Raw genomic sequence first — 21,117 nt, forward strand, 5'->3', positions numbered from 1 at the left:
GAAACGGTAAAAAACAAGATTCAGATTTTTATTTAAAGCTGGTTATTAATTTGTTGGTTTTCATTGAAATGCTGCATGATCAAATTAAATACAAGTTATTGATTTATTTTAAAGGCTTTGCATTGTAAATACAACTTGTATTATATTTAAGAATAAAACAAACGATTCTCATGCACAGGAATCGTGAAAATATTCAGTTTTCATTGTTTTTGAATGATTTATGAAGCCTGACCTGCTTCTAAAATGGTTTATTCCTACCTTGCTGTGTTATTTGCGTTATTAAATTGTAATCAGTATTTTTTTTTTTTTTTTTTGCTTAATTTGGATTTTTTTAAGAGGTCATTTAGGATATTATTTCAAATTTTATTCATTTGTTTCATTTATTTAGATAATTTTTGACATCATTTATCATAGAAGAAAGATTATTTTAGACAGAATAAAGAATGTTGAGTAACTTATGAGAAGACTATGAATATGAACAGAGAGGTTTCTTTGAATGTTGTTTTATACATTCAGAGAAAAAAAATGTTTGAATATATTGAAATGATCAAAAATCTTTGGTTATCGGTTTCTTTTTTGGAAAATCAGCCATTGTCTTGCTCAGGGTGTGGAGGTACTGGATCAGAGGGGTCAGAGGGGTCAGAGAGGTCAGGAGCCTTTTATGAACATCTTTAAGGATCATTTGACCCATTCAAAAATTAAGAATACTTCAAGGTCTACTAATTGTATCTGTGACTTTTCAGAGTTGATCCCAAGAAACACAACTAAATGTTATTAATAAAAACTGTTGGAAACTGTTAAAGTGACCTGAAAATAATAATTTATTATTAACACCAGTAAATAAGCTCAAATTCTCTCTGGATGTCATTGAAACACTTTCATGGTCTCATCCTCATCACCACGTGCAAAAAACAAACAAAACAAAGAAAGAAGATATTTATCAGAAAACACTTGCTATTCACATCGAGATTTGATTTCTTGATATTATTTATAACATTCAGTCATTCATTATTTGATCTGTACAAGTTTGTCATAAAATAATTAAATATAAATCTTAGTGTTGATATGTAACTATATATATCATGTTATTTGTCTTGAAAAAATGTGAACGTGACAAAACTTTTGGAAATGTTTTCTGAATATCAGTCAGTCTTGAAAACAAACGTGTGTTTTCGTCGTAAATTCTCATGATCGCATCATTTTGTTGTTCATCATTCACAATTCTTTAACTTGTTTTGTTCGACACTGGAGTATTTATGTTGAAATATCTAACATTCTTTTTTTTTCATTAGACCAAAAAAAGGAAACATAAGTATTATCAAAAAGAATAAAGAACAAACCCAAATTTCGAAAGGATTGAATGTTATATGTATATAAAGAAAAATTCATATAACCTGCAAGAAATGGTGACTTACTCCTGCTGTTCAGCTTGATTTATAAAGACAAAAGCTGCAGCTGATCCAGGCCACCGTCTCACTGAGTGTTTGCTCCAAAAGGCATTGTTGCCTTCCTCAGGGAGGGGCGGGGCGATGGGACAAGCACAATCAGAAGGACTGATGCCAACAGATGAAAGTTTCTCCTCTCACCTGCAGCAGAGATCTTCATCTTCTTTGTTATTCTTATTTCTTCATGTGGATCTGCTGTGGGGGGCTAAGGTGTATTTTTCAGGGGGCCACAGAGAGTTTAGAGACGCCCCTGTTGATCCTCACATATCATAAGAGGTTATAATACACTTTGTTTGATTCATTTAATTAACATATCTCGGTCTATTTGCGCGCTCTGGTGCGCTCCTGTGCGCTATTACGCACGGAGGTGAGGGAGGAGGAGTGACTCCTCTGTTCTCCCTCCTCATTGGCCGGATCAGACGTGACGGAGGGGAATTCCCCCGACAGGCTCCTCGGGCTATAAGCACTTTTTGTGTCTGCTGTCACGCTCAGTCTGCCGAGGATCGCCGACAGAGAGCCGCGGACACTCAGCGCACCATGGACGGTGAGTACCGCTCCCCTTCCACCCCCGCACACCTTCATCACAATCATCATCACCGTCACGTGAGCGTCCCCTCTGCTGGTCTTCACCGTGGCCCGATCTGTGTGTGTTCCAGTTCTGCTGCCCTCCATGCTCGGGGACGATCCGCACCTCAGTGAGTCCCGTTTCATCCCCTGCATGTCTTCACAAGTCCGAGCTTCAGAGCGCGGATTCGTGTCGCTGCGCTTCCTCCCCTTCCTTCTCCCTCCCCGCTCGTCTCTCGTGCAGTTTTCTCTTCGGCTCGATCAGCCCTCCGTCCTCCGGACGGTCTGCTGCTCTGCGCGGCTGTCACAGAAACGCAACTTCCCGGATCAGGCTTCAGTTCCTCTTCTGGAGATCATGTGGGGACGCTTTGCTTCTCATGCAACAAGTTGAGGCCTCGTCTAGAGCTCAGAGCTGGAGGAAAAGCTCGATTCCCCTTTCAGAGAGCACTGATTTTTACTATTCTTATGACTCAAAGACCTGCTCATGGATGCAGAATGTATGTAAATGGCTTCAGCCAGAGCTTCAGTCAGAGCTTCGGAACCACAAACATCAACACCAGTTTGAGGAAGTTTTCAGTCTGTGATGAACTTCTGCAGATTTTAATGAATTCCTCTCACCGTCCTGTTTGTTTGAGTTGTATTTCGCGCTTGCTGTTTGAGCTTCTCTCCTGTTTCTGAAACTATTCCAGCTTTCTGGAAATCTGTGATTTGACACCAGACTCTTGATCTTTATTCAGCAGTGGCAACAAGAACAGGTGCTTCCAATAGGAAATGCATGTTTGAAACAGGAGTCACCCCGACCTTACCTTAGCGCTTCAGCTGTTTTCCCTGCTGTTTTTCCTGCTCCCTGTTAGTGACTGTGATTTGGACCTCTTGTGGTTTCATTACCAAAAACAGCCGACAGCGCCAACTCATGGCGCGGCACGCTAACTGCAGCGTCTTCGGTGTTCCTGCTCCTCCCATAACCGGGAAGCGTTTAGAACACATTGCTGTGCAAACGCGAAACTTTTCCGAAACGAAAACCACGTTGCCGTGTGAACCGGGTCTGAGTTTGAGTTCAGTGGGAAAAGAGCGTTTTGGGAAAAGACCCGCCAAAGTCCCTGTGGTAGCTGGCTCTAGCAAACTCCCGGACCAACGACGTGTGCTGGTCTCTGCAGTGGCCGAGCCGTCCATCCAGATGTTCGAGCAGCCCAAGCCGAGGGGGATGCGCTTCAGGTACAAGTGCGAGGGCCGTTCTGCCGGGAGCATCCCCGGCGAGAGGAGCTCGGACAACAACCGGACGTACCCCAGCCTGCAGGTCGGCCCCGCCGCCCGAGAACCCCCTCCGTTGGCGCGCCGCCTCGTCTCACGTTTGACGTTTGTCCTCGTAAACAGATCCTGAATTACTGCGGCAAGGGGAAGGTGCGCGTCTCCCTGGTGACGGTGAACGAGCCGTACCGCCCGCACCCGCACGACCTGGTGGGGAAGGACTGCAAGGACGGCTTCTACGAGTCCGAGTTCGGCCCCGACCGCAAAGTGATAGCGTGAGTGACGCTGCTCCTCCTCCTCCTCCTCCTCCTCCTCCTCCTCCTCCTCATGGTTTACATCATCAGCGGACATTCACACCTCCAGTCTTGGGTTTAATCAGCACGCCGACATCAAACCGAGCCAGAGGTTTTCTACATTCACTGAAACATTAATCAATATTTTGAGTCAAAATGAAAAACAGCTATAAGTTTGAGTCAATTTATCAGCTTAGCCATTGTAGCCATTTTAGCATTTTCAGCCATTTTTGCCAATTCAAGGGTTTTTAGCGACTCTTGCTTTCTAGACAAATTAACTATTTTAACCATTTTAACCGTTTTATCCATCTAAACCAATTTTAACAAAACTTTCTCACAATTTCCACATTTTTCTCCAAACAAACCAGCATCGAATTATGAATGAATGTGTGTCTTTCAGTCCGTCTTCATTTGGATTTCTCCATGGTTGGATTAGTATGGAGTGTAGTCGAGGACGTTTATTCATAATGTCAAAATGACAAAGGATCAGTATGTTTGGATGTATTTGAATTCTGCTCTCTAATTACAATGATGTTTCGAAAGCAGACAAATTTGAATCAGGGTCCTCTCAGAAGCAGAGAGAGAAACTTGTGCAGTAAATCACACTCACACACACACACACACACACACACACACACACACACACACACGGCAAATATGTGATGTCATTTGGGGAATTCCCATATTGCCAAACTCATCACAGACATGGTTTGACAAATATGTTGTGTGTGTGTGTGTGTGTGTGTGTGTGTGTGTGTGTGTGTGTGTGTGTGTGTGTGTGTGTGTCTCGGTGTGTAAAGTGAACTGTAAATAAATGAAATGAGTCCGTCAGAAGGGATCAGATCTGAAATGAATGAGAAATGTGTTCTCGCCGTTCGGATCTGCGAGCTCGACCGGACGGGTGAGAATATCGAGAATACTTGCGTCACTGACATTCCTCCACCGCGGCATTGTTTGTTTTGTTTTTTTGGATTAGCTGCTTGTTAATGGCGTCCCTCTCTCTCTGGGGCGCGGCTTCTGCTTGCATCACCGTCGGCTGGCCGTTTCGTCACCGTCTGTCTGTCCTGTCGGGATAGGTTCCAGAACCTGGGCATCCAGTGCGTGAGGCGGAGGGAGGTGAAAGACGCCATCGTGAAGAGGATCACCAGAGGAATCAACCCCTTCAACGGTGAGTGAAGCGCCCAAACATGATGCTGCAGTCAAAGAGCAGCAGGTTTCTTCAGTTATATATGTAACTATAATCAAACCAAACACCCCAAAAACTGTGGATATGCTGCTTTCTGGATTGGATCTCTGTTAGATCAATGTTTTCATTCGTGATCATGCAAATCCTGAAGTTTTACTCAGCTATAGCCATGGAATGCACTCGGGATGCAAATTATATCACAAATTTAACCTGTTGTCTATATAAATGTTGCAAAATGCTAAAAAAGTGCTGCGTAGCTTTTTTTTCTTGGTCTGTCAATCAAAACTTAATTCCAGTGATGATGGAAGTTTTTCTGTAGCAGCTTTCTTTTGTCGTACAGCGACATCTAGTGGTCAATGATGGAATGTAGGATATATTCTAATAAATTAATGTTTCTTCTTAATATAAAAGTCACCCGACTGATCAGGTAAACCACTTAAAAAAAAGTTGAGATTTATAGAGAATCCAGTATTTCTATTGATGCACTGTTGAAACTGTCTTCATGATCACTACCTGTGACCTTTTGGTATATTTCCTCAAACTCTCCCGCCAGAAAAGGCTTGTCAGTGCTATTTTTTCCTTCTTCTTCATTACAAATAATTACACTTTGTAGCTTTTTTTTTTTTTTTTTTAACTTGAACTTGTATTTTACTCTCTGGGGCTAGCAGTGTTGATAAGGAAGCACTGCCGTTGATCATTATCGGTACGGAAGTGAAACTCAAAGAGCTCCTGAATGTACGAAAAGCCACAAAATACACGAGTTCATTTCATTCGCTGTTACCAGGAACAATTTGAACTGATATTGCCGAGCCTCCTCCGTCGGTGCCTGCCGGTTCGTTCTCCAGGCTGAGGTACAGCGGCCTCGCTTGTCGTGACCCAGTTCTCAGATTTACCCTCCTCACATTCTGAAGCTTTCTGCCGTGTGGTTGTGCAGCAGCTTCCACCGCTCCGTCCTCTCGTGTACAAACAGGCGTTGAACCCACTTCCCCATTCTTGGTCACAGTTGCTCAATTCAGCGCCGTGCAGGATGCCACGTGAGAGCTGGGAATGCAGGATTCATTAAAGGGGGGGGGGGGGGGGGGGGGGGGGGGGGGGGGGGGGGCAGCGAGGGGCTTCCCCAGCGCCGATGAAAAGGACTCAAGAAAAAGTGAGGCGGGAGTGTGAAGGCTTCGCCGCCAGGTTGAGGCAGATGCTCTCTACGCCGCCGAGCACGACATTTTTAGCATCTTTCACAATCCGCTGAGCTTCTCTGACCACTTCTCCATTCTTCCACCTTACTGCAGATCAGGCAGTCGGTGGCCTCAGATTTCCTCCAACATGGAGTCTGCAGACGCCGTGATTGAAGTGTAGCTCGTCTTAACTTTTAGAAGAGAGATAACTGGGCCCATAAAGTTTTGCTACACAAATAAAAACTAAAAATGGTGTAATATAGAAGCCATTATGTGAATTTCTTTCTTTCTTTTTTTTTTTTTTAAGCAGGTTCAGTCACTTGAAGCTTTTTTGGCTCTGTTAGACATCTTTTCTAATTTTCCTTTTTAGCCGTTTCTGATCATTTAAAACATTTCGTCTGTTGTCTCTTAGCCGCTTGTTGTAATTTTAGCTTGTTTGCTCTATTATTTCACTTGTTTTTCAGACGTTTTAGCTGTTACAGTAAATTTAAGTCCATTAAACAGCTTTCCTGTTTTGTTAAATCACCCTTTTTCAAGCGGTTTCAGCCGTTTAAGCTCTTTCAGCTTGTTCACCTTACTCTTATCAGATTTTATCTCCTTCAGCTGTTTTTGTCATATCGGCAGCTCCTTTTCAGTCACTCCTGACAATTCTGACCATTTTTATTGTTTGACTTTTTTAACTTTCTTGTGTCTTTTAAGCCATTTTAGCTCTTTTAGTTCTTCTATATTTTTAGCTCTTTTAGATATTTTGCCTATTGAAGTCATTGTGGCTTTTTAACCATTCTTGACCATTTTAGTCTTTTTTCCTGTTGATTTCAGCTGTTTCAACCATTTCAAACCTTTTTAGCGATTGCATGTATTTTGTCTTTTTTTTATTTTTATTTTTTTAGCCCCTTCTGCAGCCACTTTAGAGCAACATGGCGTTTTTGTGGATTTCTTTTCACATATCTAACATAGAGGTAAAATGATCAGATTGGCGGATATACGTAGTAAGATCTGAGTCCTTTTGAAAGGCATTTAGTTGTGCAGTTAGTTTCCAGATGGAGGCGATGGACACAGGTTCGTCGACCCGCCCGTTGGTTTGGTCGCGGGTTGCAGGGGCGGCTTTGCAGCCCTTCTCGCCTCAGCTGTGTGCAGAAGGTGGCTGGCTCAAGCCTCCCCCTCTTTAGCTGACTTCTGCTATGAAACTTCGCCGCTTCCTGTGCTGAGGACCGGAGATAAGACGGCCTGGCTTCATGCATGTAGAGCCGTCGGGGCTCCAGCTGACGGGCCGGCTGAGTATTCGGAAAAAAATCGAGTCCCTCTCAGTCAGCTTGCGTTTGCAGCTGCATTGGCTCGCAGTGTCATCGATTAGCTTTGTGCCATGAAGCCGCAGCACGTGACGTAACAGTTGTATGCAAACCTGCAGCTACGGCCTCCAGGCAGGTGTGAAAAGTGTGTGAGTCATGCAGCGGGGAGGCTTTTTCCGGTGAGGCTCGTCACCTGCATCCTTTTCTTTCGTGCTCTCACAGTTGTGCTCCCACGGTCATGTTAACAGCTAACACCCACCTCCTCGCACCACCGCCCTGCTGTCGGCAACCTCCGATGCTCCTTCCAGCGTCTTTCCACCACAACCCACTTTCCCTACACCTGCGAGCCCACAGCGCCCAAACCTGATGACCCGACAGAAATCTAAGCGACAGAGAGCAGAGCAGAGCAGCGGCGGGCTGCGGGGCTTCCAGCAGTCTTCTCACCGAGTAGATTGACCTCTATAGACCAGCACAGTCACATAAATGACTTACAGCTGAACGTGTCCCACCTGCTGGTTATCGGTGTTACACGCTTTAACTGGTCCTAATGTTACGGCTCATTTAAGTTCAGCGTCTACTGAGGAGGTTTCCAGTTCGATAAAACGTTGAGACAACAGGTCGAGTTGTGTTTGTGGCAGCTGACTCAATACTCCTGAAGATTTGAGGAAGTGCAGAAACAAAATGGTGTAGTTCTGAAAGTCAGTTACTCAGCAAAGAGTTTTTTTTTTTTATCCTGTTGTCAAGTAATAACAGATGTTGTCCGGATGGGAGCAGTTGATGTTTTAAAGCTTTCTTAGTTCAGTAAGCCAGCATTGTAGAAGAATTCTTCATTTATATTATGTTTTTAGACCTTTTTTTCTTCTTTTCTGTATGCTGATTTTTTCCCCTCGCCTGCACTCGTGCCCTGGTGGTGAAGAGTGTGCACAGACAACGGGTTTTAGAAGTGCTCCTCAGCTCATGCAGTGGCCAACTTGAGTCTGGCTGCTCGCATACAAGCATTTTTCTGATTTTATTTGAATCTTGTGATAATATTTCCATTTTGGAAATGATGAAATCAGAGGCTGTTCTCACAATCCCGCAGTAAAGCATTCATTCATTGTTAATGCAGGAGAAATTGTCCTGCTGTCATTTATCCTTGACAATGCTGTAATGCTCTGTATTACAGTTTTGGCTGGATTTTGTTGCTCTGAAGTTCATTGGAATGTGTTCTAATCTTGCCTTCGCATTAAGCTGTGAATTTTGGCTTTCGCTCTGTGCTTTCCAGTTAGCACAGATTTGGTCCTGTAGCTTCCTGAAAGAAGACTTTTTTTGTTTAAAAGTGTTTTCTCTTCAAACCGATATGAAGAACTACTGCAACAGTTGTCGACACGCAGGCAGGCATGTTTGGACTCGATCTGATATCTAATAGAGCATGAGCGTTCACGTCGAACTTATTCTTTTAATATATATTATTTCTCACAGAAAACAACTTGATACACACAGCTCTCGACTTGTGACAGCAGAATGCAAACAGCCTGAGTTTGGCAGATTAGATGAGCTGGAGAGACATGTCCAGCATGGACGAGGACTTTCCCTACATGTCGTATTTTTTTTTTTTTTTTTTGTAATTTTTTTTTTTTTTTTTGGGGGGGGGGGCTGTACATGCATGGGGACTATCCCCGTATTATTACCGTGGTATGCAGGCTATCTGTGTTGACATGAATGTGAGGAGTGAGGCACCTGCTCGAGTCCCACCACTTTCACACACGTCAGGAGACGTTGTGGTCACTCGCGGGGCCTCGTCTGATTCGTCTGTTTCCACTTGGAGGTGACGTCGCGGAGCGCGTCACGCTGTGGGCGGGCACGGCCTCCACCAGAGCACGAGAGATACAAGCAGAGAGATGGAAGGAAGGCGAGTGTGGGCGCTGTGAAAGCCTGCTGCGAGGGCGTCTGTCTGTGAAAACGCTCTCACACGCTGTGTGTTTGCGTGTTGCCCCCGTGGGCGAGATGAGTGACGCTGTGTGTGTTAGCATGTTGTATGCTTAGAATCTCTCCCATTGCACATTTGACAGACATTTTCAAGTCCAGACATCACTTATCTGCTGGATTTAAGCAAACTCAGTCATTCTCCCAGTCCGTTATGGTTTAACTTTAACCATGTTTCAGTAGTATCTGCTGCATGCTTTAAGTTGCTGCTTTTCATGTGAAGAAATCATGTGGCGATTGTAAATCTATTGTAAACTGAATCCAGGGTTTCTTTATAGATCAGAGTATAGCTTTTACCCTCGACCTCCAGAACATCTCAAAAGCATCTCTGTGCCATGATGCCGACGACACTGTGCTCTACAGAGAGGATGGACTGTTTGCTCACAGTGAAGTTGACTCTCACAACTGAACTAAGTTTAGTCCAGACCTAATATGAACTCTGTGAGAACTCTGCCAACAGTTGTTGAGTGTCAGAACTTGTTCTTCACAGTTAGCGGTCAGAGTTAGAGCCTTATTTGGTGTCAGTGCTCACCTGTGCAGGGTGTGGGAGACTTTAACCACAATCGCCTGTTCTCGACATTCAGATGATTTCCTTTCCACTAGGTTTGAGGCTGCTACCACGAAAATGGAACAAACTTCTCCTGAATGTTTTTGCTGCCTGTTCTACATGGTCTGTTTTCACAGAGCATCAAACAAGACAATAAAATGTTGAAGATGAAGAACACTGGAAGCAGCCCTGTGACACGTCTAGCTGCCGCGATATCCACTTGTCAACAACTATTTTTGATCCTTTCATTGGCATCCTCCAATGGAAACTCTGCATCAGATTCTGACACTAACACTATTGTTTGTGACTGCAGTGCCACGAGAGGAGCTGCTGCAGACGGAGGAGTACAACCTGAACGTGGTTCGCCTCTGCATCCAGGTCTTCCTGCAGGACGAGACCGGCCAGTACACCCGAGCTCTCAACCCCATCGTCAGCAACCCCATCTACGACAACAGTGAGTGCTGGAGACGTTTAGACCCGACTAATCATCAGAGCATGGTCGGGTTGATGTGTACCTGGCTTTCTGGAATCAGTCGTATCCTGCTGTTACACTGAACCCTAATCCTCATATTATTTTGAAACATGAGGTGGTGTCGTGAGTCCCTGTCCTGTCCTCAGAGCAATATGAAAGAGTGAAGTTCTCTACAACTGTTTTCTAGGTTGTCAGATTGTTTTCAAAGACAAATTTGGATTTTAAGCATAACCATTTCAGACAAACTAACAGACAGTCCTTTCCTAAGAAACCCGTGGTACTCTGAAAACAATAATTCCAACAAGTACAACAAAACTGCAAAATTTTCCACAATTCCAGGTTACAGGAAGTCGACACACATGTTACTCAGATGAGACTTCATAACAGAGAGAAACTCTCAACTGCTGCCAAAGACAGCCACAAAGGACCATACAAAACAGTTACCACACGTTTATTCATAAAGTGACCATATTAGTCCAGTTTTCCCCCAACCTGTCTTTTATGTGAATTCCCGAAAATTTGCCAACAAAACATTAACATGAGAGTTACCCAGAAACCAATGATGAACGCACTGCAGTGTCTTGATGTGAGAATGAACCCAACGTTAATGACCAGCAGCAGCTTTTGACTTAATTTCACCTCAAAAAATTTAGTGCAAATCATTCTGTGTTTATTGACACCTGATATGACAGCAAGATGTAGAAGTTCAAGAATTGTGACATAGGTAACCGGTTGTGCTTGCACGTACAGAACACACAGTTCATTCTGGTGGCTGCATCACCTTCGATGCAAGACTTGTGTACGTGTGTCCAGTTCTCTCAGTGTTATCACAAACATTGCACATTGTGAACTGGTTCACAGTTCCCTGCACACACTCGCAGAAAGGGGAAGTTCTTTAAACATACTAACCCTCAAACTACACCGTTACCATGGAGCACTTCCTCTTCTGACAGCAGACATGTGGCATGTGACCGAGCCCGGTGAGGCTTCAACTGAGTGTGGTTCCCTTCAAAGTCACAACACATCAACAAACCAGACTCCGACTGTCTTTATTCTCACTGCCTTCAGAGTCCAACTTCTGAGATTTGTCAGTTTAGACATTCATGCCCCGTTTCTGCTTGTTCAGGAGCCCCAAATACAGCAGAACTGAGGATCTGCCGGGTCAACCGCAACAGCGGCAGTGTGAAGGGAGGGGATGAGATCTTTCTACTGTGCGACAAAGTACAAAAAGGTTTGTTTGTTTTACATTTAGCTATGTAATGCATCTTCCTCTACTGAACGTTCATAAAGTTTACATCTATTTTCTGTCATCTTCATTCATTCAACCCATCCATCCATTTTACTTCCCACGTCCTCAGAAGCCACCTCTTTGCATGTTGACTCAGTTTTCTCCTCCTGTCATCCCATCGGAACTCTTTCTCCCCAGATGACATTGAGGTGCGATTCTTTTCCGCCGATGGCTGGGAGGCCAAAGGCTCCTTCTCACAGGCCGATGTTCATCGCCAGGTGGCCATCGTCTTTAAGACCCCGGCCTACTACAACACCTCCATCACAGAGTCGGTAACTGTGCAAATGCAGCTACGCCGACCCTCCGATCAGGAGGTCAGCCAACCGATGGATTTCAGATACCTGCCTGATGATAAAGGTGAGCAGGAACCGCTTTCCATGATACTTTCCATGAACCATTGTTGGTTCTTTGGAGAGCAGTCGTTTTCGGTGCGGCTGAGTTGATGTCCGGTACGTGACCACTATATGTTTGCTCCAGATCCTTACGGCTACAATGAGAAGAAGCGCAGAAGAGAACACTTGATGAAGATATCAGGATTATCAGGTATCAAAAAAAGAAAAAAAACACTCTTTAAAGATGGATCTGGATCCTCTAACTGTTCAAAAGTGAAGCCAAAATATCCAGAGCACTTACTTAATTCTATCAATCTATTTCTTCATCAAGAATGATCAGAACCATGATGCTACCCATTGATTATACCTGCTTTATCCACTGTAGAGCCACAGCAAGCTATGGCATATCTCTGCTGCCTTAGGGTACACCCTAAGTAAAAACTGACAAACAGAACTGGGGTCTTCTTGCTGTGAGCCGAGACAGCTACACACTACACCACTGTGCAGCCTGACATGAACCAAACAAACAGTTTAGTTTTCCTCAAAGGAGGATGCAGATTTTCTGATTCATGCCGCAACCATTCATTGATGGTGAATGACATATTTTGGCTTTACTAAATGAAAATTGTTGAAAAGTCCGTCTGTAAATTCCTTTGGTGTTAAAAGCCATTGGTTTAACATCCCGTCTGTCTCTCCAGGTAATCCTTTCTCTGGTTTGGCCATGAATAGGCAAAAGGTGGTGCCACAGAGTACCATGAATCACATGCGGAAAGGTGAGTCGTTCTCCTCAAGTGGATATGATCAGGTTGCTGATTGCAAACGTTTAACCAATGTTGTTATACAATCGCCACCCCACTCAAAGTCTCTTTTTTTTCCAGACATGAGCAACATCTATCTGAGGCAGGCCACCTCCGCCATGCAGCAACCGCCCAACATATTCAGCCAGCATTACCAGGCAACCCCTCAGAGTGTAATGATGGCCTCGCAGGCGTCCAATTTACAAATGAGCCATCAGTGGGCGAATCCGAACCCAGCACTCTCGATGGACACGGTGACCGTCAACCCATCCGGGAGCAATCAGCCGCGTCCCAGCAGCAGCAGGCAACAAGCAAACCGCACACCCGGTTATTCAAACAACGCCTGCGAGAACAGCGGGCTTCCTCAGCTCTCCATGCGGGACTTACAGTGTTTGGATTCGGTTCCCCAGTCCCAAATACTGAGCCAACCTCAGCCGTCCGCCATGAGCCAGTCAGAGTCCCAGCCTGTGTTCCACCAGCAGCAGCTTGCCCCCGAGACTCAAGCTCAGAATGTCTTGGGTTCCCAGAACCAAGGCCTGCAGACCATGTGGTCCGGCTACGGCGCTCTCAATACACCACAGAATGCATTCAGCGGATCAGGGTCTGGAGGTGGAGGAGGGTCGCAGGGGCTAGGCTCCTTCTCCTTTATCGAAGAGATGGAAGGGGACGATTTTCTCAAGGGCATGGTTGGTGGTGGGGCTCAGACCGGCTTTCTTCTGAAGCAGGAGTCTCCGATTACTGTCGGCCAAGAGAGCCATGATGCTTTAATGCGGTCCCCGAGGGAAAGCCGAGGAAATATTTACACCAACCTGGTTCCTCGTGCGATGAGCAATGGCACCAGCATAGATCCGATGAGACAAGAGAGTGGCAGCGTCGCGCAGCCTCTTGGAAATTTGCAGAATCCTTATGCAAACAACAACATAGCTCCAGGAGGCCACTATGCAACCGTGACCGACTGGCTCAAGTCATCTCAGCAAAGCAACTGAAAGGAGGACCTTTCTGGTACCGTGAGTCAGTAGATTCTGCCAGTGCTCCTGCAGCCAGGCTCGGCAGACCCGTCACTCTTAAATGTTTGGATCGTCAAGTGAATCCAAAGGCACCATGCTCCAATCTCATGCAGTTGATAATTCGCCAGTTTCCTGCACAGAAGACGTCAATGAGGAATCTTCTCACATTGTCGAACATGGCGTCATGGTGACTTTTCATTACTCCTTCAAATCCGTGTTTCACGGATAGTGTCGCTGAGTCACATGTCTTTAACTTCTTTGGTCGGACGTCCAAACAGATGAGTAAAAGTTCAACTCAAATGAAACCAGCTGGTTTCTCCAAGGTGGAAAATCCAAACCTTGAGACGTAACAGTGGCTTTATTGAACAGCGTTTTATCTTATAATCAGTGAATGTACTATTTTTTATGTCTTTTCTTGAGATATTCATAACTGTCCACATACTGCACAGCCAATGTGTTTTTGCAGGGGTGAATTTATTTACCGATAAACTGTAAATACAGAATGAGTAATTGCTTCTTTTTTTTTTTTTTTTTTTAATTGATCTCCTAAAGCTGTCAGGTGAAGAATGTTACTGGAGTCTTGTTTTGCTGAGTTGTTTGTAAGTGCACTCTGTACAGACACGTTAGCCAAAGCTGAGAGTGAAAGCAACAGTGCTGAAACCCTCATGAACTGGCACGGTACTGAAACTTCCATTGAGGGAGTGGGTGGAGGCACGCCGAGTGGCGTCTTTCCCTTGTAATGACTATGTCATACCGGCGATTGCGTGTGTTAACTGGAGCTCTCAGAGGGTTTGCATATGCAGATGTCAGCTTCGTGTTTTACTGTCTTCTTTTATACGGTTTTCCTAAAGCGTCTTGCCCAGGGGCTGATGGTTCATGTCTGACAGTGGACCAACACTGTGTCAGACACTTTATCACCTCTGGCCCTGCTTTGTCTAAAAAGATTCTTTCCCTTTTTAACGAACTTTTATACTTTGATGACTACTTTGTAAAATGCTGTTATTTTCACAAGCTCGGCTCTTAATAAACAGTCTGCTGTTTCAATATCTTTTTTCATTTATTCAGCGTTTTGTATTGAAGGATTTTCACAAGCGAACATCACGCATAACCAGACATTTACATACAGGGGGAAAAAAATATCATGGAGACAGCTCACATCCAAACACTAACATAGAAACCAAACCCAGACACCAGAGTCCTTCCTCTGGATCTTTCTCTCTGGATTTTGCATGTTGCACCTTTTGAGTTTTGCTATATTTATCATCCAGTTTCCTCAAACAGTCACAGTTGTGAGTTTTGTGTTACTTTGAAGTGTCTGGCTGAGTGTGACTTTCTCATTTGAATTATTTGCATCTCATTCAGTCCGGCTGTGGTTTGCAGCACTTTGGTGAAATATTAACCGCAAGGACAGCAGCTTTGGCTCAACTGAGTCTAAAACGGAATCTGCATGAGTTAAAAACTGTTTTAGTGCTGAAAGAGTAACAAATGTTCATAATTTAAGTCACTGACACACTTATGCACAGGATGTGATGTGTGTGCATTCAACAAAATCGTGATTGAAAAGGCGTAAGTGGAATCTGAAATTAACATTTATTGCAGCTGGAATTCATTTTCTTATATATATTTTTATTTATATATATATATATATATATATATATATATATATATATATATATATATATATCTATATATATATATATATATATATATATATATATATATATATATATATTTTTTTTTTTTTATTTAATTTTAATTCATATTTAGTTTTGTTTAGTTCACTTTGTCACAAAAGGTGAAAAGTTTTTATAAACTAAAAAAGTAAAGGTTTGCATTTTTCTATAACTTCTACATTTGAGAAGCACTCTTAATATTTCAAGTGTGACTAAATGTTAAGATGGGTTTAATCACTGTAGAGGGAAAAAAAAACATTATTCAGAACCGGAGTCTTCTGCAATTAAAAAAAATATTATTGTGATAAACTACTATAAGTGACAGACTGTTGTTAATCTTTTGGTTAAAGTGTTTGTAAAAGGAGAATTTCAACACTGGAGCTGCAACTCTGGCTCGATCTGTAAAGACACAAGAAAAAATGTGTGTAGTGAAAATCAGAAATAGGTTAAATAACTGTACTCTTCACTTTCAGTTTAACTCACCCTGATGTTGTCCTCACGCTAACTTTCACTCTGTCCTCAATATATTCTTCACTTCCCGAAAGAAAAAATAACTTCCAAAGCCTCTGATGTGAAAGTCTACGTCTGTGAGAGTCAGCGTTTGAGGCTTCGCCGAATCGTTCCACGTTCAAACGCAGATCTTTATCCAGTTTTGTGGTCTGTGGAGGATTTCGTCACCACATTTAAACATCTTATGAGGGGCGTGCACACTGCACTCAGCAGGCGCTTGGCTTATTTCAGCTTAATAACTAAAAACAACATTTCTTTTATCTTTTCTAGCTGAATGTTTCCTTGTGAAAGCTTGAAATTTAATATTTAAACTCGCAAACGCTCATCTTGGGTCAGTTGTGTTTCCAGTTTTTGCTCTAAACTGAGTCAACCTGTGGCTGCATTTTGACTACAGACATTACTGTTTAATATTCCAATGAAACGTAAAAAAATCATCCTCGAACAGTAACTTATTTCTGATTAAAACATGTTTGCAATGCCACAATGAGTCAGTGAGTGAACATATCAATGAAAATATTCAAAAATTTGATTATAAATCTAATCAATTACTTTTGTTACCCCAAAAAAGAAGGGGGGGGCACTTCTTGACACAATTAGAGGCGTTTTTCTTTATCTGATAACCTAGTTTGATATTTTCTTGATGCGAGTGGCTGGTTTAGCTTATCCATGATATTCTGAAGAGTCAGGTATTTTCCCGGTGCTTTGAAATAATCTGCAGGTTTTATGGAGTTGCATGAGAGTTTCTCGTGTTCTTCTAACAAGTGAGAAATGAACTGTTGGGTGCACGAGGTACAGTTTGTTTTAAAAAAATTCTAACCGCATTTCGCTGAAACTTTAATGTCCTGAAACGTCATTACTGAGGAACCCAGGATGTGTTTACAGACACCCGTGTTCTCTGGTACTGGGAGTCAGAACAAAAGCAGTCCGCGACCGACTTCCTGCCTTGCTGAGAGGAACCACACCAAATGTAACCTCAGCGGCATGACGCCATCAACAACACACCTTTTTTATACGTATCAAAAGACTAGGATTTTTTTCTCAAACTTAAGATTTTTCAGTCTTCCAGGGGCTGTTGAGACCAAAGATTAGACCAATTTATTTCACGACTGTGTAGCTTTTACTAAAAATTCTATGTAAATAAATATGTTGATTTTGGTTTTATGGGGGAGGGGGAGTTACAGGGATCCTTACTGTCAGTGGGGAGTGTGTGTGTGTGTGTGTGTGTGTGTGTGTGTGTGTGTGTGTGTGTGTGTGTGTGTGTGTGTGTAGGATAGGAGGGATGGATTCTCTTTTTGTTTTGTTGTTATTTTTGCACTTCACTTGTGTTCAGCACTTTCTGTTACACTATTTCTGAAAAGTGCTTTACAATTTGGATTTGATTTTAGTTAAAATAGCAACGACAACTGACAGAGATAAAACACACTAAAATGAGCAAAGCAGCTTAAATGATTAGAATAACTAGCATGGCAACAACAGCCAAAAACCTAAAATGGCTGAAACGGCTATTCCAGCTAAAACAGTGAAAATTACTAAAACTGATAAAATGACTCAAAGCTTCAACAACTAAAACAGTAAATCAGCTAAAATAGCTAAAATAGCCACAAAAGCTTTAAAAAATTTAAAAAAAAAGCAAGCTCTTATTAGCCCTAAGACAGCGCAAACAGCAAAATGTTGTTGTGATCGGGCGCCTGGGAAAGGGCTTTGTTTTTATGTGTGTGCTGTGGGTTGCTGTGTTTGCCTTTGTTTTCCTTTTTCTTAAATAAGCTCTTCCCATTCACCTTGATTGGAACCCCTGCTCATGTGAGATTCTAGCCAATTCTGTGTTCAGTCACCTGGGCTGTGGCCAATTGACAGGTGCATAAAAGGCAGTGTGGCTGAGAGCAGCCACAGGGGAAGCAGGGCACCAGGAGGAGAGCAGCCACACCAGCCAAGGGAGCACAGCCTGGAACTGTGAAGGAACCTGGACGGGGACCAGAGGAGCGATCCAACACGAGCACCACACACTGTTGACTCGCAGCGGCAGGGAGAAAACCCTGCCGCGCCCGTGAGTATCGTACTCGTCCGGTGTGGTGCTCACTACATGGCCTAGAGCTTGGAGTCGCTTGGTTCCCGCTTTGTGCTGGCCCAGTCTGTGTTCGAGGCAGGTGCCGTCCGGGACGTTCTCTTGGTGATCGGGTCGGGATTGCCTGTGGGATCCAGCCTCAAACCACGCAGCGGCAGGCTGGAGAAGCCCTGCCTCTGGTGCTGCACCCAGGACTGGACTAGAAGTGCTTGGACTTCCCGAGCAGCATTTTAAAGACACTTTCAGAATAGTTTTGACCATTGTAGTATTTTAACCTTTTATTCTTCTTTTAACATTATTGATAGTTTTAGCTGAATTTCTAATATTCTAGGTTAAATAAACTGGATCTTGTACTTTATTACTTGGATTGCTCTTTGTTTGGTCCCACCCTGCTCTCACTCATCCAATTTCAATACTTCACCGGCCACCAATATCTATTTACACTCACAATAAGTACACTTTTGAATAACCCCCCCACCCCTCGTTACATTGTCAACACCAAAAAATGTGGCGACCCCGTGAGGCTGCAGGGATCAACCAGTGGCTGCTGACGCTCGGCTGGGTCATGGTGGAGAAGAGGCTGCACATCCCCTACAGGGAGTCCAAACTGACCAGGATCGAACAAAAACTTCAAACGTCGGCGTCGCCGTCGTCCCACAATCGGGGGGAGACTCTGAGGACACTGGATTATGCCAGCAGGGCCAAAAAAACCATCAACAAGGTCAACCAGAAGCTCACCAAGACGGCTCAGATCAAGATGCACTAGGAGGAGATCCACCACCTGAAAAGTGACCTGGCTGGCAGTCACTCAGGCAAAGAACGGCATTTTTGTCGCTGCGGAGAAGTATGATCGTATGGTTGGACAGATCGAGTAACACAAGAGGATCGTCCTGGAGTCCCTGGACAGCGCCATGGAGAAGGAGCTCAGAAACCTGAACAGGTCCATGCTGAAGGACCCGCTGTCCTCCGTGGAGTCTCTGCGCTGCTTCAGGCCCGTGAAGGTGAAAGGTGGAGGTCATGAAGGAGTCGGGCACATAACAGCAGTCGGACCTCCATTCTCCTTCTTCCATGATGGACAGGACGGGTTAGAAAAAAACACACACAAAAAAACCCACCAAAAATGCTTCAAACTGTTAAAGCAGCTAAAAGAGTTAATTCTATAAGTGCTTCAATAATTTTTAAAAAAGCTGTAATGAATAAAACTGCAACTGAAAAGACAATAAGGACAAAAAAAATTTTAACTGAAAAAAAAATCCATGTGGTTCCTATAAAAAAAAAAAAATGCTAAAATGCCTAACACTCTTGAACGAAACGAAACTATAAATACAAGAAGAAAAGCTCTTTTGGTATAATTAAACACAAAAAAATCCTCTATGCTACAGCCTAAGATTATGAGCAGCGATATCTTTATGTTGAAAATCATTTTATAGAAAGCAGAAAGCGGGTCGTAGCGGCTCGCTGGCCATAAAAGATCATTCTTTACCCAAATCAGCATCATGGTCTTGTCATTGTTTCCCTCCAGGGGTTAAATTAAGCCGGTCACTTTGTGTGCTGTGACGTTCTGAAGGAAAATCACCAAGCTTTTGATGTGGCGATTAAACACCACATCACGGTGATCCACCATGTGCAACGAAGTCAAGGGTGATTAAAATCAGAAGGCATCTCAGAGAGTGAGGTCATGTGGAGATTACTCAATAGCTGAAGGATGACATCTCTGCAGGGGGCCATTGGTGGGAACGCTGCGTAAACACGACATGCAAATATGTGTGTGTGTGTGTGTGGTGTGTGTCCTCGCCGCTGCAGCGAGTCTCTCAGCGTTTCCTCACCATGTCCTGGAAAAGCCGAGCTAGACCTGTTTAGCCACCTATTTCCAGTAATGCCCCTCCTCTGCGGCTCTGTCTCCTCCCCTAACCTCCCCCTCTCTCTTCTTCTCTTCCTTCAGCAAAGCCTTTTCTTTTTTTCTTTTTTTTTTTTGTTTCTTCACTGACAACGCCAGCGTTTTGGTCGCACGCTCCACCTGAACCCAACCGCCTCACCGAATACGAGCGTGGTCAAAATGGGGCAAAGACTTACTCAAAGCGAAAGTCTGATCTTAATGTCACTCATTCCCAATATCATGAGGCTTTTTGTGTGCATGTGCTTTATTCCAGAAGATGCTGCCATCATAGAAACTTTACATTTTTCCAGTTGACTGCGCTGCGAGACATGCAAAGAGTGCTTATTACCTCCATCTACTCATCCTACAATTTGCAAACTTCCTGCAGCACATTTTAATTATAGGCGTCCTGCAGATGTGCAGCTGAAGCGGCTCCCGGTGCAAGACGTAACTTATGCTTCACAGCGGCGGGAAATCCCCTCCAGTGTTTGACCAGGAGCGGAGTATACCTGCACATCACACACATCACACACATCCACGCTGTTTGTGCACATCTTGTTTTATGGCCCAGTGAAAGTGAACCGCCGTCCTGCCTTCATCCACGCAGAAGAGGAAGAAGAAGTTCGCCCCTAAAATAGACTAACAGAGATGTTTCTAACCGTCATGCCAGAGTAAGCATGAAGAGAATCAACTCGATTTCAAAAAGAGGGTCGTGAAGAGTTTTGGTAATTTATTATAAATGACCCAAACAGTCAAAATGGGCCTTGAAGTAGCTTGGGTGCTGCTGATGAGGTCTTGCTAGTTCAATTAACTTTGAATGTGATCTTATAAGGTCCTTTATATCCTCAGAAATATTATTTATGCCCTAATAAAGTTCACAAACATGTCAGTGCTCTCTGTGAAATTTGAAATTTCCCACTTCGCCAGGGGAAAATACCGGTTTGTTTTGGATTTCCTCTCGTGCCTGCAAATTATAAATATATCTACTTATCAGCCGGGTATCTGATGAAGGGCAGCGCGCTTCCACACCAGCTTCAAGTGAGAACTTGAGAACTGTACGTTCCACAAATATTCTCCTCTCCAGACTTCCACTTTCACAATGGCTTCCATATTCCCCCTGCACACACACACACACACACACAAACACACACACACGAGGAAGGAGGAACCAGCATGTGTAAAAAAAAAAAAAAATACCCGCCTCACTTTCAGGCGAGTCCAGCGTGGAGCCCAGAAAAACTCAGAGCAGGAACGGTGGAAGTTCAGGGAGGAAGACGAGGAGGAGGAGGAGCACTGTGTCAGAGGGACATCACAGGTCAGAGGTCACCTGCAGGCCCAGCCTGCAGCACCGAGGAGAACTTGTTTCACACATCCCATCTCTCCTCCTCCTCCTC

At 43.8% G+C, this 21,117-nt stretch overlaps 1 protein-coding gene across 2 annotated transcripts; it reads left to right on the forward strand.

Annotated features, from left to right (window-relative positions):
• The first annotated feature begins 1,905 nt into the window (after window positions 1-1,905).
• Window positions 1,906-14,640, forward strand: LOC115398874 (proto-oncogene c-Rel-like). Of its 2 annotated transcripts, XM_030105871.1 has the most exons (11): window positions 1,906-1,989; window positions 2,102-2,140; window positions 3,167-3,306; window positions 3,384-3,532; window positions 4,627-4,718; window positions 10,020-10,160; window positions 11,305-11,409; window positions 11,605-11,823; window positions 11,944-12,009; window positions 12,497-12,571; window positions 12,677-14,640. In XM_030105871.1, exons 1-11 carry the CDS (start codon window positions 1,983-1,985, stop codon window positions 13,579-13,581), a joined length of 1,938 nt encoding a protein of 645 aa, XP_029961731.1. In that variant the 5' UTR covers window positions 1,906-1,982; the 3' UTR covers window positions 13,582-14,640. The 2 variants fall into 2 exon arrangements, with proteins under 2 accessions (XP_029961731.1, XP_029961732.1); XM_030105872.1 differs by lacking the exon at window positions 2,102-2,140 and having other exon boundaries at window positions 1,949-1,989.
• The last annotated feature ends 6,477 nt before the right edge of the window (window positions 14,641-21,117 follow it).

The sequence above is a fragment of the Salarias fasciatus genome, chromosome 13, assembly GCF_902148845.1.
Source record: "Salarias fasciatus chromosome 13, fSalaFa1.1, whole genome shotgun sequence".
NCBI lineage: Eukaryota > Metazoa > Chordata > Actinopteri > Blenniiformes > Blenniidae > Salarias > Salarias fasciatus.